The 27,203-nt window shown below is 31.7% G+C and overlaps 1 protein-coding gene across 2 annotated transcripts; it reads right to left on the bottom strand.

Moving 5' to 3' along the window:
* LOC126829666 (hypoxia up-regulated protein 1) lies at positions 1 to 27,203 on the bottom strand. 2 transcript variants are annotated; one of them, XM_050559683.2, is made up of 26 exons: positions 27,058 to 27,203; positions 23,434 to 23,507; positions 23,120 to 23,181; positions 22,884 to 22,915; positions 22,028 to 22,106; positions 21,365 to 21,519; positions 21,094 to 21,170; positions 20,722 to 20,850; positions 20,398 to 20,502; positions 19,443 to 19,515; positions 18,723 to 18,909; positions 18,418 to 18,552; positions 17,932 to 18,014; positions 17,467 to 17,599; positions 16,867 to 17,054; positions 15,884 to 16,025; positions 14,717 to 14,780; positions 14,450 to 14,535; positions 10,545 to 10,673; positions 9,256 to 9,531; positions 8,982 to 9,094; positions 8,412 to 8,622; positions 7,145 to 7,366; positions 6,740 to 7,013; positions 6,287 to 6,424; positions 1 to 1,985 (listed from the first exon to the last, which is right to left on the bottom strand). In XM_050559683.2, the coding sequence occupies exons 2-26, from the start codon at positions 23,504 to 23,506 to the stop codon at positions 1,942 to 1,944; spliced, it is 3,210 nt and encodes a 1,069-aa protein (XP_050415640.1). In that variant the 5' UTR covers position 23,507; positions 27,058 to 27,203; the 3' UTR covers positions 1 to 1,941. The 2 variants fall into 2 exon arrangements, with proteins under 2 accessions (XP_050415640.1, XP_055958763.1); XM_056102788.1 differs by lacking the exon at positions 10,545 to 10,673.

Below are 27,203 nucleotides of genomic sequence, written 5' to 3'. Positions count from 1 at the left end.
TTATATAACATCATTTATTCTGACAAACATAATATACATAAAGTATTCCCATCCACTCTTACTATACACTAGTCCACCATTCTTTCAACTTAGTATTTAATGAATTTTATTTACAATGTAATATGTGCACCAATAATATATTTTGTGGGTTACAGTTAAGATAGTTTGGAAAGTCGAAATCTTTTCCTTCCAAATTATTCCTAATTTCGTTTTATTAGCCTACAAAGAATTTAAAAGTTTACAATACAATTTTCTCTGGAAGTCATTTTCATCTTTTGGAAAACTTCAAATCAAAAGATTTCAGCGAAGATTACAGATGGTGCTGGCATTTGACTATATCCTGTTCATATCCATTTTATCACATATCACTGAACAGAATTAAATCATTGCAGTTTGCAAGGTATTCATTCCTCAAATGATGTTCAGAGACTTACATTCAACAAAATAATTTCATCAGTAATGTACAATATACACTTTTATACACAATTCTGTATATTCATGTCATGATTACTATCGATTTGTTTTTGACACACCCTTGAGTTTCCAGGAATATTTTGTACTACCTTTACATGAATATGATTGGCATTTGAGGATTGTATTATACTTTTCTAGTATATTGCATTGATAATTCACTGGGATGTTCTATGATATATTTAAATGAAGAAATTTTAAATTACTATAATAATCATTTACAGCACTAAATTACGGAATGTCTACCAACAATCATCATTCACAATTTTGTTATCTCTATTTTAATAACTGCACTAGAACCATCAACATATTTCATGAAACACAATAGTAAAATTATAATCAAAACATACATTTTTTTAACAGATGACATATCATGAGTTTTACAATTATAATGAGTAAATAACAAAGTAAAATTTCCAAAGGTTCTTACGAAACCATAATGTAAATATGTAAAATGAAAGATAATGAATGATTGTAATAAGAAATAATAAGAAAATCCAGATGAAATTTTGTGGTAGATATAACTACTTATAACTACAAAAAAAAAATCTTTTAAATAAGCATAAAACAGTGAATGATTATCATTCATAATGGACATTTTATAAGACTTTTTCATGAATCAAAATCTATCCTTTTGACACAAAAATTCATGAATTCTGGTTACTGGTTAAGATTTTCAGATGCATACTGGCATTAACATATTTATTTGGTTAGACTACTCTGATTAAATATAATTCTGTATGATACAGATATCAAATATCTTCCACAAAACTAGTTGATGAGAAACCAATACCATAACCAGTATTGGAATTTAATGAAATGCATGATTTTTTCAACAAAAACACAACAAATAAAAAGTCTATAAGTTTAAGAGTAAAACCTCTTTAAATTGGGTCAAAATATGTTAATCCAATATGTTAAAAATTCATTTTGGCTGATAAAGCAGCAGTTTCTTGGATAGGAATTTAGTAATTGAACATATTAATTACCACAAGGTACAATTTTATGGATACACAATTATTGAGTTTAATACTAAGCGATGTTTCAACGAGGATATTCTCGTCTTTATCTGGTAATTGTGTATCCATAAAATTGTACCTTGTGTTAAAGCATAAGTTGGTGTGCTTACTTTTTTCAAGTTACATTTTCTACTAATATTGTTGATTGCTAAATAGAAAATCCATTTTAACTTAACAATGCCTTAATCTGTGGACCTAAACTAATAATTGCATACCGATATATTTATTTTATTTATTTATTTTCACCCAAAACAAAGAGGTCTAGTCATTTAAGCACATAATAAATTGTGCATTCTGTCTATCATGATACACATCTGTACACCTCCAGAATAATTAACTGATCACATTCTTCAAACTAACAATCATTGAGAATTAAATAAATGGACTCAGACACAAACATTCACAAAATATATCTGTATAATTTATAAGTTAGCTCCTATAATTTCTTTAGTTATAAATCTGTGCGAGGTGTATTCGATTCTGCTGTTCCATCATCTGAAAAAGACAAAAAATAGACATGAAGCTATTGGCCAGACAACTGTCGAAAAAAATAAGGCTCTGTATTTTTGTCTTTTTTTTCCTGAAGTCTCCACAATTTAGAGGTTATTGAGAATTTTCACAAAGATTTCGCTCTAGTCATACATTACAAAACATACTGTCGGAAGTTGAATCACTGACAAAAAATGCATCTCCAACTTATCTGAGACTAAATCTATATAAGTTGTACACGAAACAAGAAAATTACCATGTACTTATACACATATATCTAAATTTGTCGAAATGTATAATATTAAAAAAACTTTAAATACAAGGCTTTGTGAGAACACTCTTCTTCTGGTTGTCTATATCAAATGATATGATAAGGCAACAAAGGGTGATAACTCATTAAGGGTGTTGAGAAAAATGTCTTTCACACATTTAGGCCATACAACAGAAATATTCAGGGTCCCCGATAATCCATCAAAAAGAATTGTTACAGAAGGGAAGTTTTATTTTGGCATGTTTCTAAATGATTTCTCACAAACTTCACATTTCAAGATTCTACATTTTTCTCATCATGCGGTTTACAGGAATCCACTTTCATAAATTATTAATTCTTGTGTTACATATTCAAAATTTACTCTTTGTTGAATGTATGGTTTTTTTTTAACAAGCAGTAATTATGGTCTTAACAAGCCAACAATGAGGCTGATGTCCCACATCGCAATCCAAAAATGAATAGATGACACATTAATTAATTGCACATTCATATTTTTGAAAAGTAAGCAGACAATGTTCACGATCAAAACTCAGTCATGGTTTTGAAGCATCTGGTAGTGAAACTCACACTAAGTTTCATCACTCTTCACAAGTAAGAATTTAAGTTATCTTGTCCTAAAGGATCGACCAATGAAATTGCTTAGCTCTGCTTAGCTTTAGCGGGAAATGTTAGTCATTGAATTCAGTCAAGACATTCCCCTAATAGACACCTACACCAATTAGAAGGAGAGTTATTGTTTTCCAAGTCTCGACCAATCAGACTGACGTCTCTACTCATCCTAAGCAGAAAATGCTCATCATCGATCTTAGTCAGGGTATTGATGTAATGAAACTATACACAAAGATTCACCACTCAAGAATATCGAGTTCCAAAGTCTCAACCAATCAAATTGCTTATCGCTCTACTTACCCCGAGCAGAAAATGCTAATTATCGAACTTAGTCAAGGTATTGATGTAATACAGACAGACTGACCCATTTTAATAGTCCCCTGCTTTCTTCGAAAGGCGGGGGACAATAAATGACAAAAAAACCCGGGGAATATTGCTCAAGACACTGTTAGCATTCAGCCCTAAGAATATCTACCATACAAAAATGCTTTGGAAAGAGTCAAGACATTTAGGACAAGTAGCCACTATTAACCCCTAAATATAAAGGAGTTCACTATTTTAGGGGAGATTGTATATTTCATAACTCAAATGTCTGAGACGAGTTTTTAAAATTAGACTATCATTATTATCAACACTATCACACATTGCCATGCAATAAGATGTTATAATGGAGGATTTCTAACATATCAGAACTCAACAGTGTTAATGAGATTGAGAACCCTACTTAGCAAACAAAATCCTAATCCTCCTCTACTTGAAAACATGCCAAAAGTCCAAGCCAATTAAACAAAGCAGGATAAATGCAAAACTGGAAGACTGACCACATTTTTTGAAAATCAGATCTCTTAAATTTTCTAAGTCCAACAACTGAAAGTGTTGTAACTGACTATCATTGACTAATGACCCGGCAGGATTCACCAGATGAGAACCAAATGTATGAAACATTTTTCTGTGTGATGGACGATATCCGAACGCAAAAGTGGAGGATAACTCTCAATTTACAAGGAGAAAATCATCCCAAACTTAGGCTGCCTGTCTACAGCTAGCTCCGAGTGAGAACAGGCCCTAAGCTAATTACCCGACATTTTAATTCCTACATCGACGATTTTAGTCGAAAACACTGAGTTTGCTTTTAGTAATTTTTAGAAGTATTTATTTCTCTTCTATTGTCATATTGAATGAAATTAAATATGTTTATTTAGCCGCTGTATGTATGAAAGATGTCAAACTAATCAAAGTCGAATCACAAAATAGTCCTCTAATTATTCAATATGGCGGCGCCCACAAAAGATAATTTCACAGAGGCGGTTTTGTTTGCGAAGACAAATTTAGTGGTATCTGACCTTGTTTTGAAAGATAAACAGATTGAAACTCTAAAGACAGTTTACAATGGCAATATTACCCACTAGTACATATTATATATCGCTTTTACCGGATTGGCAGAAGTTGACATTTTGCTAAAGACATGTGTTTACATAAAAAACGTACGTGTTCCGGTTATTTTTACTCTGTTGTGTACACAAAGCTGTAGTCCGGTCGATAAGTCCCGCCCCAAAATGATCATGTGAGCGTTTTAAATGGCGGTTAATTGGGGCAGTGATCATAATGACGTATGACGTAGATGGATTGCTGCGTGCAGTTTGGGAGAAAATTCTAAATATTAGCAACAAAATGAACAATCCTACCATGTTTAAAACAGTAAATAGAAAAGTCTATCACATCTACAAGTCCAAACATATATGAAAAGATAACTTTGTTTCAAAATTAATCCCAGCAACTTTGATACAAATCTTGCCTGTAGAGAAGTCTTTCCAAGAAAATTGTGAACAGACTGGGATGCTGATGACAACAATATTCTATCTTTCAAAATTTAAATGATCATCACCATTAGTCAATAATATTTCAAGGTTAGTATTAAACACAATTCAATATGAATTCCTGATGATATCCCAAACAGCCACTGTCAATGTTGAATATATTAATAGAAAGGTTATGGTTAAATAAAGATAGATATGAAAAAATAAGCCAAATATGATCTCAAATCACAGTTTCATGGTTTATTAATAATATTGCTTGAATTCTTTTTTTCTTTTTTAAGACAAAATCAACCTATTTGAGATCATAAAACCTGATTAAACTAACTAAGGTTGTTGAAGGGGGAAATGGCAGAACCAATCTTTAAAATATCTTACTATAAAGAGGTACATGTGTATTTAATCTCTTTTTAATATAAAGCCATTTAGATAGTTCAGTTTCTGCAAATCAAACAATTTTTATCATTTATAATTATTTTACACCGCAAATCACACTTTTAAAGGCTTGATGCTTCATTTAGCTTTATAAGAATCCCTTGCAAACTACAATATTGTGAAAGTTTATTCTTTAATAGGAATATCAGTCCAAAAAAGGTTCAATTCTGTTATGTATTTACAAAGTTATGATAAACTGAAATGTCATTGATCTATGCTGCTCAATCACAACAAGACGCTGTCATTGGTAGTGGAGAAATCTGATAAGCATACATGTAGTTTGAATCTGACTGAATCCATGGCGGGAGATTATCTAGCTTTGGTATTTTGATTTCTTAATTAAATGCTAAATAATCAACCTGAGTAAATATTTGGCATGTATTTAACTGTGATATTTTAGCGAAAAAGTAAATGATGCATCAAGTCTTTAAGGTGACACAATAAATCAATCAAAGAGTTGATGTTTTTTTAATGTTGATGTTAAGTAAATGAGAAATATCAGTAAAATGTTTAGTAATGTCAATTCTAGAATCTACCTAATATTTCTATTCATTTAACTAGCATAATGAATTGGGGCAAAATTAAAGGAAATAAGCCAACAGAGAAGCAGGTGTTTCAAAATAAATAGATGACACTCACTGATTACTTGCACATTTATCTTTTTTTTTTACAACAAATCATGCCATGTCTAATCAGAAAATGCTCATCATCAAACTCAGTCAAGACATTCACCAAGTTTGAGCATTCTACCTTAATCAGAAGCAGAGGTAATTTGTTTCAAAGCCATGACAAATCAAATTTCTTTTTTCTCTGCATGGCCAATGCTAAACCTAATCAGAAAATGTTCATCATTCAACTCCGCCAATGCATTCACCACATTCTATCTCAAATTAGAAACAAGCGTTATTGTGTTCCAAAAGATCGACAAATAAAAAACTTTTTCTCTGCTTATCTACGAAGAAAATGTTCATTATTACATTCAGCTAATCAATATATACACCAAGTTTTAACATTCTACCTCTGTACCACAGTGTTTTTGTTTTAAACGATGGACGGATTGATGGACAAAACCCATTTTTATAGTCACCTTTTTCTAAAAGGCAGTGGACAATAAGTACACACCACTACTGAAGCAAAAACAGATATGCCCAACTTTCACATTATGTTTAAAATCTTACCTAATTCTGATGGTTTATCTCCTTCATCAGCTATATTTTTTGATTGTGTCTCCTCTGATGTATCATCTGTATTTGAGGTGTCAGTATTATCTTGCACAGGAATGTCTTCTGCAGATTCTGTTACAGGCGGTTCTTCCTCTATAATAAATCATGGTGATAAAATTCTTGTAAATAAACAGAATATTTTGATCTTAGTTATGTAAAAAATGAACAACATTGGTCCAAACATTGAACCTTGAGGAACCTTAGTTATGTAAAAGATGAACAACATTGGTCCAAACATTGAACCTTGAGGAACCTTTCATGTCGACAGAGGATAAAGTGAAACCATCAATGGATTGGCATTCTGAATGGATTGGCATTAGTTAAATAGGTGTTATATCAACACAAAATTCATCTATAGAGTACAATTAGTTTCAACAATACTAAGATCTTGTGCTAAATAATACTTACCTTGTGTAGGAGGTTTTTCTGTTGTTGGTGTTGTATCTGTATCTTCTGTTGTAGAATTGACAGATTTTTCTTTTTTAGTATTATTACCTGTTTTTGTATCATTAATTGTCACTTTAGGTTTTATTTTAGGTTTAAAAGTTTTAGCTTTATTTACAAGATATTTCACTTCTCGATCTAGAGCTTGGATTTTATAAGCAATACTTTCTACTAATAATTTAGGATTTTCATTGTCTTTTAATTTCTTTTGTTCAGCAACATTTTCATCCCTCCACGTCTGAAAAAAAAAAGAAGTTCTCATTTGTAAATATCATTCCAAAAAACAAATAATTTCATAGATATGTCTTTTACTATATATTTGAAACTGATGAACTTATGGAAACCTAGATATAGAACACTATCACTTACCTTGGTTTCATTGACTAGTTTCTCTAAGGTTGTAATTTCAATCTCAGTAAAGACTGGATCCTCTAAGGATGATAAATTTTTAATAGTAGCTAGGAAATAATTTGAATGATTTAACATATTAAATAAGGCATCTAAAGCTTTAGGTCTCTCCTCTCTTTCTTTAAATCTTATTAATATATCTTTCATGCCATCTTTTAATGTCTTCAATTTGCTTTTATATTCCTGGCAAAAAAAAGAAATAATAACCATTATATTTAATGCCAAGAGGAAAAATTTATGGTGTACAACTTTTTCCAATAAATCAAGGAAGCAATATCATGTAACACAGGTATGAGTTACGGTTAATACAATTTATCACCCAATAACACATTCTACAGAAGATATCGCTTGTGTGATAACTTTCATAATCTACTGAGAGAGTGAAAAATGGGGTTTAATATCCACTCGACACAAACTAGTTCATTTCGGGACTAATATATGGTTCAATTTTATTTCAATAATTCACTTGTGTGGAAGGGGTCTCTTAGCATTGGGAGTAAACAGTAGGACCCGGAGAAAACCCATGAGGTTGGACAAGCAAACCTACTCCTTGTCACATACAACCTGGGAATGGAAACCACACCAGTTGACTCAGTGACAGACCGTATGATGCAATACACACGCACTAACCATACAGCCATCACCCCTCCCCCCCCCCCCACCCAAATAATCTACTGTGCAATATCTTCTTAAGAGATACCGCTTTACATGAATTTGATTGGTCAATTCAAAAGGAACTACTTTTTTTTATTAAAGAGGAATTACTTTTTTGATCCAGTAATATTGTTGGAGAAAAGTTCTTAATTTTCATAAACAATTACAATACCCCCCCCCCCCTCCCCTAACCTTAAAGGAAACACCCAGTCAATATATAGTACCTTACAATGGGTGACTTGCTGTCAAAAAATTATGTATCACTACATTTTAATGTAATCAGGTTCAGTAAAATTGAATCTAAATCTATACTAAAGAATAATATTTACTTATTTTGTGTGGGTAAGAAAGAGTTGGGTGACAAATAAAATCCCCAACTCTATATATTCACGATGATTTATCGGTTCCATATAGAATTATCCAGGAATAATAGTTTATTCTGAATCCTGATTTGTATATAATTTAACATACTTGTAAGTTCTGAGTAGAAAACATACAAATATGAAATAACTGAGTATGGATGCACAAGAGATTAGATAAAAATAAATATCAGAATATGTTCTAATTTTATTACCTCTTTCTTTGTATCTTCTGGTGTTTCATATAGCCAATCAGAAGATTCAGAGAACAATTTACTCATATTTTCTTGTTCTTCTGTTGTTGAACAGGTCATATAATCTTCTTGACTCATCTTATCTTGCATATCAAATATATAACTCTCTAAACTATTTTTAGCCTTTTCTAATTCTACTTTTTCTAAATCTAATTTTCTTAATTCCTTTAACCTGTAAAAAATATATTAAACATTCTTATTAACTTCACATTTAAATGAAATATCATGAACATGAGATATTGCAACTCACTACAACCAAGAAGTAAATGTAAACATGTATGTAGAAGACTGTTTCAACAACACTACCATAAATAAAAGAGTTATAAAACGGCTTAACGCCATCTCAAAATACCTACTGTACTTGATAACTACATTTAGATACTCTTGAATTTACAGTTCTAACATGGTAATTTCATGAGAAATTTGTCTAAATTTCTACATATTTCTGATTTAAGCATTGATTTTTAAAATTCAAATTGTTTAATATTGCTAATAAGTTAAATAAATTGTAAGTTTTATTTTCAGTTGTACCTTTTCTGACTTTTATTCTTTTTTTCCCCTGTTAATTCAGGTAAATCTTTGATAACAGCAGTTGCAACAATATCTTCTTTATAAATAACATTCTTAGGTTTCTTTTCTTCTTCCTAAGTATTCACAAATAAACATATTTATCAATTCAACTCAAAAACAGTATATTTATTATGATGAATATAAGATTTATCATATTACAGGCATGCTTCAGATAAATTAACTATCAACTAAATTTATTTAAAATTTTTTCAGCAATATCAAATTGGAAACTTACAGTTTTTGTTTCATTTTTTTCTTTACTGCCATTCTTGTCATCTTTGCTATCTTTTTTATCATCCTTTTTACCATTTTTCTCATCTGTTTTGCCGTTGTTGTCTTTTTTGTCATTTTTATCAGACTTGTTTTTCTTCTTTTTATTTTTTTTCTCTGATTTTTCTTCTGTTTTAGTGTCATCCTTCTTTTCTTCATTTGGTTTTTCTTCTGTTTGAGTTTCTTCCTTTGGTGCTTCAGTGTCAGGTTTTTGTTCTTCATCACTAACTTGTTCTGTAGACTAATAAAATTAAAAAAATACAGAATGAGTATGAAATATTCTATTCCTTTTATATCATACCCACAGTCTAAAAATAAATGAAATAAAATGGGGTTTTAGTGTCCTACATTTGTGCACTGACTGGGCTAATGAAGACAGGACATACACCATTCAGAGTGCTATGAGGGAAATTTTGCCTGGACAGCAGTGCTACAGCCTATTCTTATTTTGAATTTGAATTAACAAGGGTTCTTTTGCGTGCATGCCAATGTGTTGAACTGTCTAATGAATAAAGTGCAATATCTATTTTTTGCATAAGTGATCATCACCAGTAATGATTCCAGAATTAATTTGTAAATTTTGAATAAAGAATATAATTTATCATCCTTTCAAGAACTTTATAAAAGTGGCTAGCTCCCTGAAAAAACCAAGGTTGCCAAGTAACTGAGTATACATACACCAGCAGTGTTACTGTTACAATTTTAGAATAATCCAAACAAAAGTCCAGAGGCATAACTGTGATCCAAATCATAACATTAATGGGACTGTTCTCAGTGATTAGCAAGGTCTTTTTTTTCTCAGGATGAACAACTTATCAAAATCCAAGGATAATTCAGTCTTTTGTGTTAACATGGTTTTGTAATCAAGAGTAACTCTGGGAGTGATCATCCAAAATCAGTAAAACTTAATTGGGATCATTCTTTTACTTGGCTAAACATTTGATTAAAATTTTAAAATCATCCAGTCATAACTTTAGCCCCCAATGTGTTAACAAAATAAGGGGGAAGGATGGACCGACAAAAGGACCGGGTGACAACAATATACAGCCATATTGCAATGATGTATGCTTATAAAACCCTACTATCATATAATATTGTAAAAAGCTGTTTTTAACTCAAATAATTTGGAATTGTATAAACAATGATAACCTTTAAACATCATTATTCAATTTATTTTGGCTTAGTTAAATGTAAGATATACATGTGATTGTGATTATATATTAATCTGATTTTAAATCCATAATGAAAGTGGACCTTAGTGCTATCTTTAGGAGTATTATTTGCTGACTGTTCTTTGCTGTTACTGTTGTTGGTGCTATTATCTGGCTTGCTACTAGTGCTGTTAGTTTTAGTAGAGTTATCTGCTGTGCTATTAGTTGCAGACTAAGAAGAAGAGAAACACAACAATCATGCAAACAGGAAAAAAACTAAACAACAAAAAGCATTAAAAACAAAAAGCTGAAAATATATCTTGATATTATTTATCCAAATAAGTAGAATGATTACAAAATAATTAAACATCATGGTGTAAGTTATAGTTATCCATTTCTACATGCAAGTGTACCCATTGTGGAACTAAAACAGATTTATGTATCCTCAATGAAAATACAATTTGCTATGGCGATTTTCTAATGTTAATACTAAATGATCTGAATATACAAAAATTCTGTCCTGTCATAGTTTTATCAGTCTGGATAACCGCGGTAGTGTGAGTAGAATCATGATTTAATTAAACACAGCCAATAGGTTTCAGAGGTCTTGGTTGGAAGAGATATTTTCATATTTTGTTGGCTTGTGTCTAGCCTCAAATCCCTTTTTCGTGCACTGTCGCTATTCGAGAGATTGAGAGATTTAAATTCATGAATGTTTAATTGAGTATTCTTGAATAATTCAATCTACTTAATTTTAATAAGTCAAGATTAATTTTACTGCTTTATGTTATATCTATATGTTTACTAATAAAGAAAAGAAATAGATGAACTTAACATATTTTACTACTTACTTTAGGTTTCTATAAATTAAATAAAAACATAAATGCTATCAAACATGGATTAAAAAAATAAAATGAAATAACCTTACCAAAAAACAAAATACCCACTCAATGCAGAAATAAGGTGAAACAGGATTTATAATAATAATCGTCTTATTATAGCACAGGAATTTTTACCAAGTGACTGCTCATAGGCCCACATTACAATGTCACAAGACAGTCATTAAAGATGCATTGTAAGATTGAGATAAAGAGCTGACCATTCTTGCTATAATAGTTAAAGATAGGTTACCAGACAACGAAATATACACCCAGAGCAGCTAAATCATCCGAGAGGTCAACAAGGGTTGTCGCATATTTATTCTTTTGTAGATAATTAGGGAAATTTACAAGACAATTTCATACAGATCAGATTATAATTTCTGTCGTCGTTCTACAAAATGAAACAAGGGCAATAACTCTAGATGTAATTATTGGAATTGCTGAAATTCAATAGGCTTCTGAATGTCACTAATTTAAATGATGCGTATAAATTTCATACAGATGGGATGATAAGTTTTGTCGTTTACAAGGTGCAACAAAGTGAAACAGGGGTCATAAATCCAGGAGAATTAAACAGAAATTGCGTAAATTCAAGAGGCTTCTTTGTTTCACTAAATTAAATAATGCATATCACTTGGGCATATAAAAAAAGATTTAATAAAAAATGATTAAATTCGAATTTCCTTCCAATTACTTTATTATGAACGAGATTATGAGTGTTTGAAGATGTTTGAATTTGTTAATCTTGCAGGTATTCTAATCTATTTAAATCTCGGGCATCCGATTGTCTAGAGAGTTGATTATAGGCTTGCCATATGAATAAATGTCTAAATAATAGTTTATATAACATTTGGAGCCAAAATAAAGACCTGCAATAGACAGATTTAGCTCTTACATAATGCATCTTTAACAGCATGACTGTCGAAAAGTTGTTTCTAAATTATGTTTAAAGGCCTGTAGATTTTCACTGTTAAATTATAAAAGAAATCTATATTCAAATCACAAATTCTTGTACTTTTTCACTGTTCCTTATTCTTTTTTAAAGCATGCACATTCTTAAAAGTTAACAAGCAACTTTATTTGAATAAATCTAATAAAGATTGCCAAGCAAAGTGTGGAATACACCCACGCAACAGCTTTGTCAAAACTGTAGCTTATCTGAAAGAAAAACTTGGATGTTGAGAAAATTTGATAAGGATCTAGGATCCATGAAGAAATCTAATCTCTAGGGTTCATTCTCTTGTGACCCCATTACTTTCAACTAATTTTGAAAAAAAATCTGTTAAAACCTATTGAGTTCACAAGGTTTTTCAGAAACCTTGGGGTCATAAAGCTGAATACCGATAGGTTCATTCTCTCATGATCACAATGCTACACACCAAATTTTACAAATGAAATGAAATGAAATGAAATGGGGTTTAACGTCTTACTGTTTTGCCAAGTTTTACAAAAATCTGTTAATAACTATAGCGAGAGAGAGAGAGAGAGTGAGAGAAATGGGGTTTAACGTCCACTCAACACAAACTAGGTCATTTCAGGACTAACATATGGATTAATTTTATTTCAATAATTCGCTTGCGCATAGGGGTCTTTAGCAGTGGGAGGAAACCGGAGGAACCGGAGAAAACACATGAGGTTGGACAGGCGACTCTACTCCTTGTCACGTACAACCAGGGATTCGAAACTACGCCAGTCGACTCAATAACAGACTTTATGACACAGCGCGCACACGCTAACCATTCAGCCATCCACCCCCCCTAACAACTATAGCCTCTATCATGTTCGCCAAGGGGATTGAGTCCGGAACGGAAAGTCGCAGAACTCCTAATATCGATATGGTTCATCCTCCTTGACTCCAATTCCAATGCTTCCCACCAAATTTGAAAGAAATTTGTAAAAAAAACTTAAGCCTCTCGAGTTCAAAATGTTTTTGGAAAAGGGGGATAACTCTGTAACAAAGTCACAGATTGCTGAAAATCTAATGCTTCCCATCAAATTTGAAAAACATTCGTTAAAATCTATCTACAGCCTCTATCATGTTTATAACGTTTCCGGCAAAGGAAATATCAAAAGGATTTGTCCTCTCATGACCACAATGTTTCACACCAAATTTGGGAAAAAATCTGCCAAAAAACAGTAGCCTCTATTGCATTCACAAGGTTTTCAACACAGGGGAGATAACACTGAAACGGAAATCGCAGAATGCTGAATAGCAATAGTGTTCTTCCTCTTATGACCCCAATGCTTCAAACCAAATTTGAAAAAAATCTTTTACAAACTGCCGCTTATATCGCTTTCACAATATTTTCAGCCAAGTGTCGATTATCCTGGAACAGAAAGTTGTGGAAAGCTGAAAATTGATAGGTTTCATTTTCTCATAGACCCCAGTGTGGACATTCAAATTTGAAAAAAATTTGTATCAACTATCAACGATTGCATTCACAAGGTTTTAAGCAAAGGGGGGATAACTCTTAAACTAAAAGTCGTAAATCGCTGAATATCAATAGGGTTTGTCCTCTCATGACCATGATGCTTTACACCAAATTGAAAAGAATCCGTCAAAAACTGCGGCTTCTATCAAGTTGACAAGCCGACGGACAGGGTGAAAAAATAATACGATGCCCACCCACACTAAAAAAACACCAAACCGAATGCCTCCCAAACAGCGAGATGGATGACCCCAGCCCCAATCCCAAAATAGATGACACTTATCAATTACTTGCTGACTTATCTATTTGTAAAGCTTCGATCAATCAAATTCCTTACCACTCTGCTTATCCTCAAATGAGAATGCTCATTATTAAACTAAATCAAGGTAGTGATGTAACGATAGTATACACCAAGTTTTGTAACTCTCACTTAATTAGATTAGGATTTCTTGTGTTACAAAGCATCAACAAATTAGACTGCTTTTCCATGCATTGCCTAATGGGGAAATGGTAATGAACATTTACACCAAGTTTGAACATTATATTTCAATTAGAAGCAGAGGTAATGTTTCCCAAAAGTTTGAAGGACTGAAAAACAGACGAACCCATTTTAAAGGGCCCCACTCACTGCAGGACAAAAAGAACTAAATCAAGCTACACCCAGACAGTCTAAGTACAATTACAAATAATGCACCCACCTCATCTGACTGCTCTACAGTTTCAACTTGATCAGATTTCTCTTTTTCTCCACCGCCAAATAATCCACCAATAGCTGTACCAAGCTCTACAAATTCAGGCATTATAAAAATGATCATTAATAAAATATAGGAAGGACACACTTTAAGAACTGACATTAGTTAGTTGTAAAATGAAATAAGTTGAGAAAGAATAGATGATATGTAAGACAACTACTGTAAGTCTAATCTATGTAAAACAGCAGTTATAAAAATGGTAATGTTACTCACTTGACCATGTAGATTCATCTTTTTTGTCTTCAGCAACTTCTAGCTTTTCGAACACTGATTCCACCTAACAATATTCAAATAGCATTAGTGTAGGGTATAATAAGACAGATCTGTGAGCAGACAGTTGTATACTTAATTCACTCACTGGCTGGGTGTCAATTCTTAGTCTCTATCATTCAGAGAGAAAGAGAAAAAAATTTGATTTACCGTCCACTCGGGACTAACATGGTTCCATTTTATTTCCATAATTCCCTTGCGCGTAGGGGTCTTTAGCAGTGGGAGGAAACCGGGGGACCTGGAGAAAACCCACGAGGTTGGACAGGCGACCCTACTCCTTGTCACGTAAAACCAGGGAATCAAAACCACGCCAGTTGACTCAATGACAGACTTTATGATACAGCGTACACATGCTAACCATTTAGCCATTCAACCCCCTCTATCATTCAGACAAATATTCTACAAATATTAGTCTGGATGGGTTGTCAACATTTGAGAATATCTCGTCTTTGGTGTTATCATTTACGAAACCTACTTATTTCGGTCAGAGAACTAAATACGTAAATAGCACTAAAACAAGATAAGATATTGACACCCAAGAAATTAATTAAGTATTGTCAATTTCACAAAAAAACTATTTCCTTTGACTGTTTAACATTCAACACTCCTCAGTTTTTTATTGTAAAATTTATCTCTTCAAGGGTCATATCTATGGTTTTCATTAATCCAAATTCAACGTCACGATTCATATTTGTTATAATATTGCATGAACTATGGGATTTATTTCAGGAGGGCGCAACTCTTTCTTGACTTCAGATAAAAAGTTTGATTGCTCATGCATAACCGGGAGTTTTTTTTCATGTGGTTGGTTATCCCATCAAAGTTGTTCAAATGTGGACAACTGCAGCTAGGAGGTTCTGGGTGTCCGAGACTAGTCAATTCACAAGATATATATCCTTCAATAAGACATATTATCCAGTCTTCTAGTCTACCCAGCAGTATTTAGGTACTGGTAGATGATGATCTTGGAGAAAAAAGTGTTAAGTGGAGAAATGACCACATCAGGGATGTAAGTACATTATTGAGAGTACAATATGTTTTGTGCCTCAAGACACACAAACTTAAAATAAAGTCACAATAGTGACTCATTGAATTATTAAAAAGAATTACCCTGTCCAGACTTAAGACACCACTTTCATCCATTCTAAAATGAGCTTTAACACCTTTAGATTCGGCATCTTTACCATGTTTATCATGGGCATCTTTTACACCTTGCAGAGTAACACTAGTTAAATTCAATGACGGAATTAATCTAAAACATAAAGAAATTATCAAGGATTAATCAAAGTGCTGGATGTTCTACACTAATATTCCAAGAGGAAGAAAGTTTATCTGAGATTCAAAACCAAAAACTAATTTATAAATAAATAACATTTTAATCAGCAAGGACATTAACTCTAAATAATTCAACCAAAAGAACTGAGTTCCAACAGGATTCATACTTATGATCAAATTATTAAAGCAAATAAGTTATGTTAAGAAATCCAACAAGATATTAAAATGTGGGCACATATAATAAAATCAAATACTTTATCCAAGTTTTCATTATCTATTCCTTTTATTCTATTTATTATAATTGAAGTGTGCATTAATTTTTGCAACATCCTTAATAATATGAATGAAATGAAATGTGGGTAAAAGTCCTACTGTTCTGCGTCTACTCGGCTAATGAAGGCGGGCATACGCCATGCAGTGTGCTATGAAAGAAATTTTGCCCGGACAGTGGTGCTATGGTCTACTCTTATTTCGAATTCCAACAGTCAAGGGTTCTTTTACGTGCATACCAATGGTACATAGGACCACAGTTTTTCGTCCAATCCAAATGGCTATGCGTTGTCCTACACCCCTGACAAGGGGGAACCATATTGGAAAATCCTGAAGAACTTTCCCTGTCAACGCAGGGATCGAACACGGGACCTTTGTGTTAGCGAGCCAACATCCTACCCACTGTGCCACTCATCCTTAATATGTCAAAAGAAAACATGCCTTCTGTGATGAGTCTTTCATTGTAAATTGTCAAAAAGTTAATCTCCGTCAAAACCATAAGGAATAAAGCAAAAGCAAAAGCAAAAACAAAAATAAAACTAACTTACTTTTTTTCTTCCTCTGACAAAAAGTCAAGATCTCCATAATTCACACTAAAACTAAAATCTTCAAAATGTTTGTTAAAAGTCATAACCTTTTTCTGGGGGAAAGGATTCATTCTACCAAATAAAGTTCTTTTAACATTTCTAGTTATTTCTACTCCATCATCACCCTTTGTGTGTTTTTCAAAATCTACCTATTGAAAAATATAGAAAACAAGTAATTATAGCTATTATCATAAACAAAAGAAATGAAATGGAATGGAATGGGGTTTAACGTCCTACTGATTATCATAAAGAAACATTAACAATATTTATTCAATTCAGCATAATCAAAAACAAACATTAATGATATTTATTCAATTCAACCTAATCATAAAGAAACATTAATGTTATCTATCTAATACATCCTCACCATAAACAAGCATTGATGTTGGGCCGACAAGAAAGGTTGATTACAATATATGATCACATTGACATATGGGCGTATATAAATATTGATCATACTGTTTGAATTAAACCCAATTATAATCCAAAATTGTACCATAAATATTGTAAGATTTGTTTAAACGATGCAAAAATAAAAACTTCAATCAATATCCAACTTACCACAATAGGGTATAAATTAGCTTCTTTAACAGAGAAAGTTTTAACTTTAAATCCTTTTCCTAGATAAGCAGCTTGATAAACAGCACCTAAAGCAGCAGCTTCATCAGTGTTTATGCTCTTACCCAGTTCCTTTCTGTAAATATAAAATATGACAACATTGATGAATTCCCTACATCATACAGAGTATCTATTGACATTAACTTAAAGATGCATTATGTAAGATTTAGACTAAGACCTGATAGTTACCGTTATAATAGTTTAAAAATAGGTAAAGAAAAATGACTTTATTATGAACAAAGTCTTGATTTTCATTGCTACCATTGTTACCATTATCCATTTTTAAATTAAATTATTAAATGCCGATCATGTTTCAATCCATTAAGAAATATGACCATCCAATGTTCTAGAGAGTTGATTACATAATGCATCTTTTAATGTTTTCAACAGAATATAAACTATGGTTACCTTTTAACAACCTCCATAATTTTGTCCTGTATTTTTGGCATTCTTGTTCCAGCTCCCATCAATATTACTTCATTAATTTCACCCTAAAATTAAATGTAATACAGTAATGGATTAAATTAAAATACAAATTTAGAAAGTCAGATAGTCCTCCTCTTCATCATGGTCATGTTGTTATATAGGTGTACCAAATAATATAGGTGGTATTAAATAATGTATGCCACTACTGTTGGCAGGGGCAACTCAAAGAGTAGAATGAAATCTGAGGTTTTTAAAATCATTTTTTGGATGTTTACACCCTTGAAGTCATTTAAGAACTTTAAATTTGAGAAAGTTCATGTATTTGTGTTATAGCGAGATTTTAGTCATAACATCAATCTAAATAGTACACTGTCTGTGGCTAAAACCCTCAAACTATCCTCAACATTAACACTCAATACACACATTATTATCCTTTATATTTGATTAAATAGTTGTATTCCTTCTTACCATTGTTATTTCAGAAGTACGTAGAGCATCTTCTATTGGTTTAGCAACACGATCAAATAAATCAGCACTCATTTCTTCTAATTCAGCTCTTGTTACTTTAGCTCTAAAATCTTTCTCTTCTAGCAGACCTTCAACCTAAAAAGTATCCGAAAATTATTCAAGTATTGTTTGTGCACCAACATTTACTTTTGAATTGGATCATGAATAATCTGAATGAATGTCAACAAAATTTTAAATGCATTGCTGTGAATAATCAGCTCTAAAAATTGGAAGTTCAATTAATGTAAAATAAAATAAATTCTTACCTGTGCAAAATGATCAGCATTTGCACTAAGTACATGTTTAACTCTGTCAGCTTCCTTTAATAGTTTAGCCATAGATCTCTGATTAGTTCGGACATCGGTTTTAGTTTTCTTCATATCATTGAATAATTTGGCTAAATGATCTCTTAAACGCACAGTTATCTCTAACCCACCTAATGTTCGATCAAATCTGATAAGAAATTAGAAAATATTAAATATCGCATAAATTTAAGTAAGATTAAGAATATATGGACATTCTCACAAATATTGTGTAGGATTAATGATTTATAAAGATAAATGCAAGCAAACTGTTAGTACAGTAGCAACTATTCGAGCAGCCACTCTTAATCAGCGACATCTCCTTGTTTTGTAAGCAGTCACAATAAATTCCCCGTAGAAATTATTTGGTTTCATCTCTTTAATATACGGCTTATCCTCTATCACGACCAGTGGTCAGTATATTAGTTATTTATATCTAACAAAGATACGCTAACATTTTAAAGAGGTGGGCAGAGAACAAGCTAAAAAAAGAGCGACGAGGGACCATAATCCTGGATGTTAGGGTCCGATACACGCAAATATCGAACGGAACCCAGATCTTCGGGATACAAACATAAAATCGGATAAAAACTGTGACCTCCAGGGGGCCCACAACCTTGGTAATATAAACTTTCACATTATTTCCATAAATCTACTACAAATGATATTCATAATTATACCTACCCTACACCTTTAATTACAACCTGAGGATTGGTTTCTAATCTAGTACCTTCTTTAATCTTAACAATATGATAACCTGAAATATATATACAGGATGAATGTATGTTTCACTCGTATCATCTGCGTTATTAGTGTTGAAATTCTTAGTAAAATCAATGTACCTTTCTATGTATTTCAATATTGGCCTATGCTAGAAAAGAACAGAAAATATTGAAGATGATACATGACAGTGGCTATCTTCCACTGGCGATATTCATATCAGATCAAGTACAAAACAACACTGTCATATTACTGGCCTTTATTACTCGAGCCAGGCAAGATACGCCAATATTTTGCAATAGATGGATAGAGAACAAGCTAAACAAAAGTGATTTTCCATACAATCAGGGGCCCTAATCCAGAAAGGTATGGTCTGAAACGTGCAAATATCGAAATGGACTAAGATATTTGGAATATAAAGATATGTTTTAAGTTTCATCAAAATCGGATCAAAATTGTGACCTTGATATACCATATTTTTACACTATTTACACAAGAGGGGCCATTAACATCTAGAGGGACCACAAGCTAAAATGTGATTTTTCGTACAATTAGGAGCCATAATTCAGGAAGTCACGATCCGATGTGCGCAAATATAGAAAGGAACCAAGATCTGTGGGTTATAAACATGCATTTCAGGTTTCATCAAAATCAGATGAAAATTGTGACCTCCAGAGTGTCCACAAGCTAAAAAGGTAATTTTTCGAACAATCAGGGGCCATAATCCATGAAGTTATGGTCTGATACATGCCAATATTCGTCAAAATCGGATAAAAATTGTGACCTGTAGAGTGTCCACAAACAAATTGTGGATGGACGCATGTCCGGGCGGACGACGGCATTATACGTCCACATGAAAAGGTGGGCGTATAAAAATTAGGTTAATCTATGTTTAATTATGAAAGCATGCAAGCCTCACCTGCTATTGTAGCAACTGTACTAGATGCTCCCATATCATAAAACATATAGTACTGCATTGTAGAGTTAAAATTCTTTCTTCTAAAAACACCATAGTTTAATGCAACTGAAATAAACATTTAGATTCTGTATAAACACTTCAAATTTTTTAAGTAAGCATATCTTCACAACTCATCCAGTTAGAAGAACAGAATGTTGATGAAAACATTTATCCATTAGCACAGGTTATGCCTTCTTTTCCCAGTGTATCCCCACTCCATTTTTAAAATTACTGTATCCCTTCCCATATATATCTCAAACAAATAACTATAACTACAATACATACCTGCAGCGTTATCACTCATAAGTTGTAGAACATTTAAACCAATCATATCAGCAGCTGTTAGTAAAGCTCTGCGTTCAGCTTGATGGAAGAAAGCTGGTACAGTTATTACAGCATCTTTTATACTTTGTTCTGTAATTAAATAACCAGTTTAACATTGGATTATTTCTGTAATACTTCAATGTCTTCTCAATCTAACCTGTGAACTTTTTTCAATCAACCGAGTAGAATAAAGTTTCTATAGTGCTATTTATAAGCATGGACAATAAATGTACCTGTACCTTATTAAAATAAGCATGGCAGGTTTCTTACAAGACATGTAATCTAATGAAATGTTTATATCTTGCATCAATCTGATTAGAACAATAAACAAACCTGCAAAAGCTTCTGCACTATCTCTAGCATTTTCTAGAACCATGGCAAGTAATTCTTCGGGAGTATAGGTAGTTTCACTGGAATTAATCAATGGAATTAATAATGAGAAAAACACAATCTTAAGAATTTGTCATTTAAACCTAATGGTAACAGAATTATTAATTCAAATAATCAATGCTTCTCTGCTTTGGGGCATTTTGGAGGCAATTCCTCCCTCATCAAGTTCATCTATAGTATGAAAGCAGAAAAAATTACTGATAAATGCACATACTCATCATGTTGAAATAGTAAAGTTCCTCTATCTTCATCTTTAATAATGTTATAATATGGAAATCTCTGTCTATATAACTCAACATGAGGATCATCAAAACGTTTTCCAACCAGATTCAACAAATACCAGTAGGCTTTCTGTGGAAATTTGATACCCTGGAATAAAAACAATGTACTTTATGTCAATTTTAATCCAGCTAGAAACCAAAATGATGGTATGAACGATTTTAACCAGGGACAGTCTAAAGATATTATATATTAAATATACAGCAGTTTGGGATAAATCTAGTGTTTTTTATGTCAGCAAATTCTGAATGCAGAAACAAGTTATCCAAAGCTAAGCTCAGCTCAGATAATGTTAACACCACAGTAATCAAGAACTAAGAATTTCTTGGATTTTATGCCACAATTTATAAATGTATGTTATGTGTACCAGTATATTTTTTACTTCTAAATAGTAAAAGTCATTCAAGTTTCAAGGATATTATTAACATCTTTTTAAATACAGTGTGGGGCTTCAATAAAGCAATTTTTTTCCAGTTTCTATGTACAAGATAAAACTTGATGAATTTAGAACTGTCCCCAATAAAATGAAGTTGTCAATTTTCGTATAATTGTAAAAATTTTCTTGGCACGACACATAATAAATATTAATGATACATACTGTTGTATGGGCCATATTTGAGAAGTGTCTTTCACCATCTCTAAATGCTACAATAGTTCTTGTTTTTCTTGATGATTCTCTGAAAAATTAAAACATAAATTAGGCAATCTTTCCATAACTTCCAAGAGAAGAACGAATTGTACATGATAGGTCTCCTTTAACAAATTTTGAAAGTGTAGTATTTTTAAACTGTTACAAATTAACTTGATAGTAACTATTTTTCACAAGAAATTTAATGATGCTACTTCAGCTGTATTTGGTTCAGTGTTTAATTATGAAACGGACAATTAATAATTATTGTGTTATGAATATATTTTAAACTAACATCCTAATAAACAGTGTTTTACATTAAATATAATGGTGCTATTTATCTTGTATCTGGTGCCGTATATAATGATGAAATCACCAATTAATGATTTTTCAATTCATTGTGTTATTATGGATAAATTTTAAAATAAATTCACAATAACCAGTTTTCCACAATAAACTGATTTTTCAATTCATTGTGTTATTATGGATAAATTTTTAAATAAATTCACAATAACCAGTTTTCCACAATAAACTTTATGGTAGTTGGTACAATATGTAATGATGAAATTGACAATGATTATTCAATTTATGGGTATTAGACAAATGGAGATTTTCACCAATGCAATACTGGGTTACTGTTAAGCTGGTACATGTATATCATTATTATCAAAGAATTAAAGCTCCTGGGTATTTCAACCAGACACACGGTACTCGATATTTCCATAAAAAATAAAAAAATTATGCAAGTGTAAATTGCATTAAACAGTTCCTGATCATTCAGGTAAATGTATTTCAGTATAACGTGTTTCTTTTATTATATACTTACTTGTTTAAAACTATTTCCATGGGAACACCAGGCTGAAATGAAGATCAGTTTAATTTAAAGATCATTATCCTTTTTTTAAATACATAATAATAATAATGCAGTAATCTGTTCTTGATTCTAACACACCAAAATATGTTTTTGAAAATGTAGTTTTTAATAAACTGATTTTAATAAATGTACATCTTGGAGAAAAGGTTCATTATCAAAACATGCAACATAAACAGGTGGCAACTTACTTTTACAATTGCAATCTTCATGTATTCTGATCCAAAATCAACAGACATAACAGCAAGGCCATCTAAAATTAAAATAAGGCATGCAGATGTACATTCATTCCAATTTACAGTATATGTTCACCTATATACATTATATACATGTAATCCCAGAGTCCCAGTTAGACACATCAAATCTAACAGTAAATTTTACACATGTTTACTCTAATACACATACATGTGCAATTTTGTATGGCTAAACACACGTAGATAAATAATATTACATCTGGTAATATGTTAATAGTAAATGAAGGACAATCAACTGAATATAAACATACCTGAATAATGGATCAAAGTAGCTATTAGAATACCTGTAACCACTAAAGGTAAGAATCCTTTATATTTTGTCATCCTGAAATAAAAGTAATATCATTATCAGACAGGTAACAAGAGGTCGTTGTTCAACAAAATAACTTATCCAGACCATAATCAACTCTCGATGGCATCACTAGCCTGTGATATTCACTGGATTATGATCCCATTTGCTGCTCGACTTCCATTCATAATTTAATCATGAAATGGATATCAAGACAATGTTTTTTATCGTACAGACTTTAGTAATGATGATCGAGGCTAGGCCGAAATTCCCATTGCTTAATTCTCAGTTCATAGTGGATCAATTTGACTGAAATTTTCAGCAAACTGCCTTTATATTATCTAGTTTTTAATTATTATAGTGAAAACTGCCAGCTCTTTATCTTATCTCCCATAATGTATCTTTAAATATTTATTTTAGAAATTAAATTGGTTAAAATGTTTTAATAATAAACAGTAAATCAGTAATAATGTATCTCAACCCTGTCCCTACATGTATTTGCAGACCTAAAATTTTAACTGCAAATATGATCTAATAAATCAATTAATCATGGGATTGCCATGTATATTTCTGTAATTTCATTACATGCATTATTCTTTAAGTCTTTACTCCTTGTCAGAAATGTGTGTAGGGTAGTCAACCTGTGATGGATTAAACTCCTTACACTTGCATTGATGACACACTTTAAGGTCTAAACAAGACAGACCTAAATATCTACAGGAGCTTACAGTGGCTCAGTTAAGGTGCTGGCTCACCAACTGTACATGCAAAAGAATCCTTGGTAGTTGGAATTTGATGAAGAGTAGATGGAAATGCTGATGTCTGAGCAAAATTTCCTTTGCAGCAAATATTATGGTGTATGCCTGTTTTTATTAGCCCAGTTGATGCAAAAAAAAGTAGGAAGTTAAATCCGATTTTATTTTCATCTGGCTACCCCTCATCCTTTTATCTCTCACAAGTTTACTGACACTTTCATATTTTACCTACATGAAAAAAGTTGAATCCTTTCAGGCTAGGAACTCTCAAAAATAAAAATTGTTTTCTTAACTTTCATTTAACTTCTATGAAGGTTTTAATCAGTATAAATGTTTAATCTCCAAATTACAATGTGTATAACATTTCCAGTTATTATATCCTATCATAACCTCTTAGACCTACATGTATATGTAGTCATGTGAAATAAATCAATTAAAATACAATGACTTTAATTCATTGTAATAGAAATGTTCCATTTGTTCCAAGTCAATAATTATTTTATAAAGTTATTGTTATTCATTGCTTGATAACGAAATAACAAGGAAAAATCTATACTTAAATTTCCACCTCAATAATTTAAAAGGAGAAATGTTCTATACAAATTACAATGTAACCTTACAGTACTGCATATTGTATAAAATAAAATTATAAAAGCTAACAGTGATTGATGGCATTCATTAATTACTTGCACATAATTAAAGCATCGGGCAATCAACCTGTTTATCACATTTTCACTTTATTCAACCTGAGCTTTTTAACTTATAGTCAAGATACAAAAAACCAAGTATTGTCACTCTCACTCAAATTAGATTGCAATTCTGTTTTATAATAGAATATAAAGTCCTCTATTAAATCTACATGACAAAAATAGTGCAATGTTATTAAAGTGAAAATATTTACTTCATATTCTTATGCCCATTTATTCTAAAATAATGTTTTCAATAATTTAGGATGATAAAAAGAAAATGGTTGAGCCTAATTTCAGCAGCAGAAATCTTCATACTTTAATAAATTCCAAATCAAATAGTACAATGCATAATATACTTTGTTTACATTTGACAGGCTACAGATATAACAAAACCATGAGTAATGAAGACCAACTCTGTCATCTTTAGACCAGCTATCACCTGTGATATTTGGTAAAATTGCAGTGAAAAGTGACAGCTAATCTTTAATATAAAATTGCTCAGATAATCAAGAATAATATTTATATTAATAAAATTTTATAGTCAATTTTATATAAAGATCCATGGCATAATAATCAGATGTGTATCAGATAGTCAATTCAGTCGGATAGGTCGATAATTCAACTATTAGTTAATCCAGAATGAATACCGGTAATTATCTGGTATCCAACCGGATGGTGGATACTAAAATTGACTATCTGGTGCATCTTGAATTAAAATTGTTAAAATAATCATTATTTCAAAACAACTTATGTTTAATGAAGTACAAAATAGGTTTATTGAGTAAGAATTTAACTGGTCACACTTAACAGCATGTAATTAATCTGAAAAATGCCCTCGGGTAATTTAACAAGTCATTAATCTTAATAAAACGGACATTTATATGTAACTATGTGAAATTAATATTGATTTACCACTGAATAAATTTATAATAAAGTTTTATAAAGAATCCAGCACAATCAATCTAATCCGAATTATCATGCATCAGGTGTGTAAATATGGCTTATGGCTTTTTATTATCACATTTATAATGACTTGAACAGCTTTATAATGTTTCTTTTTATGAGGTTGAAGGAACGAAACCGCTTTTCTTTGGAACCTATGATGGGTTAAAAAGCAATGTAATATGAATGATTTACATTCAACTTTAAACAATTTTTTTATTGTATAAATTTCTAATCAGTTCTGTTCGAGAAAATCAGTGAGCAGAACAAACTGAATAACAGGCATTTGTGCCTTGTCAGTCCAGTCTACATTTCACTTCCACACTGACCTTTTTGGATCATTCAATAAGGCGTCTCAATTAATGGCACACAACACCATAGAGAAAACCATGTCGTACACTGATTTTAAACTGTTCATTGTGTATTTAGTATTGAGTTTGAATATCAGGAGCCCATATTTTCACAGTAAGATAACAACAAATATATATAATAATATTGTTCCATTTCAATCAATACCGATCATCGATATTGACTGAAATAGAATAATTATTTATTAAATTCATGTTTTAAAATTTTAATGTTGAAGGAGGTAAACTACGGTAAAATAAAAAGTTATTGATCGATTCGGCTGAAATTTGGTTTGAGGTCCTGGCTAGCCCTCATTAACACCCCCTGGAAATTTCAAGTCTCTACGATCACGGCAACTGGTAGAGGTACGTTACTGAAATCGTACCGAAGATTATGCATATTAGCTATTGGAATGGTACTTTAAGTTTAGTGTAAAATTTATTTTCAAGTAGCCAGCCAATCAATTGAATGACTAACATTTTTAGCAAGAATTCGTAGATAGTTGGGGGTCCTAATGAAATAATTGTCTCTGTGTCTGACTATCTGAGCTCTCTCTGTCTCTCATTGATTATAACACAAGCAATTCTATCCCAACCATACTATAGGGGTACTGTTACAACTATTTTGTAAGTAACGGGGAAATATTCAAAGGAAAATTTAATCCTCTTGTGTGACTATCTTCCTAAAACATTTTTGTAACAAATCAGTAGATCAAACCTACGATGTCAACGACATTCATTCATGGTTCAGATCATGACATGGTGACATGTGTGAAGACATGTGTTACAATACCACCTTATTTCTAAACAGTAAATTTGTCCTAAAATAAACAAGATTATTCCATATATTTACCTGGTCGATTGCTGGATTCTTTAGGTGGGTCCGCAAACTGATCTTGATCTACCTAACGGTAAATTTTAATTAATAAATTAGAGTTGAACTGTTTTTACCACACACATGCAGACAACCGGCAAGTAAATTTACATTAAGGAGAAGCG

Source organism: Patella vulgata, chromosome 8, assembly GCF_932274485.2.
Source record: "Patella vulgata chromosome 8, xgPatVulg1.2, whole genome shotgun sequence".
NCBI classification, from domain to species: domain Eukaryota; kingdom Metazoa; phylum Mollusca; class Gastropoda; family Patellidae; genus Patella; species Patella vulgata.
The sequence above is the reverse complement of the archived record's forward strand: the minus strand, read 5'-3'. Positions and strand labels throughout refer to the sequence as shown.

What these genes read in the sequence shown, in the direction of transcription:
- LOC126829666 (XM_050559683.2), bottom strand. Translation starts at nt 23,506, where the DNA reads ATGACAAAATATAAAGGATTCTTACCTTTAGTGGTTACAGGTATTCTA. An exon ending in CTAATTTATACCCTATTGTG is followed by an intron (nt 17,055 to 17,466) that starts GTAAGTTGGATA and finishes ATTTTTCAATAG; the next exon opens with GTAGATTTTGAAAAACACAC. An exon ending in CAGAAGATACAAAGAAAGAG is followed by an intron (nt 7,367 to 8,411) that starts GTAATAAAATTA and finishes TTTTTTTGCCAG; the next exon opens with GAATATAAAAGCAAATTGAA.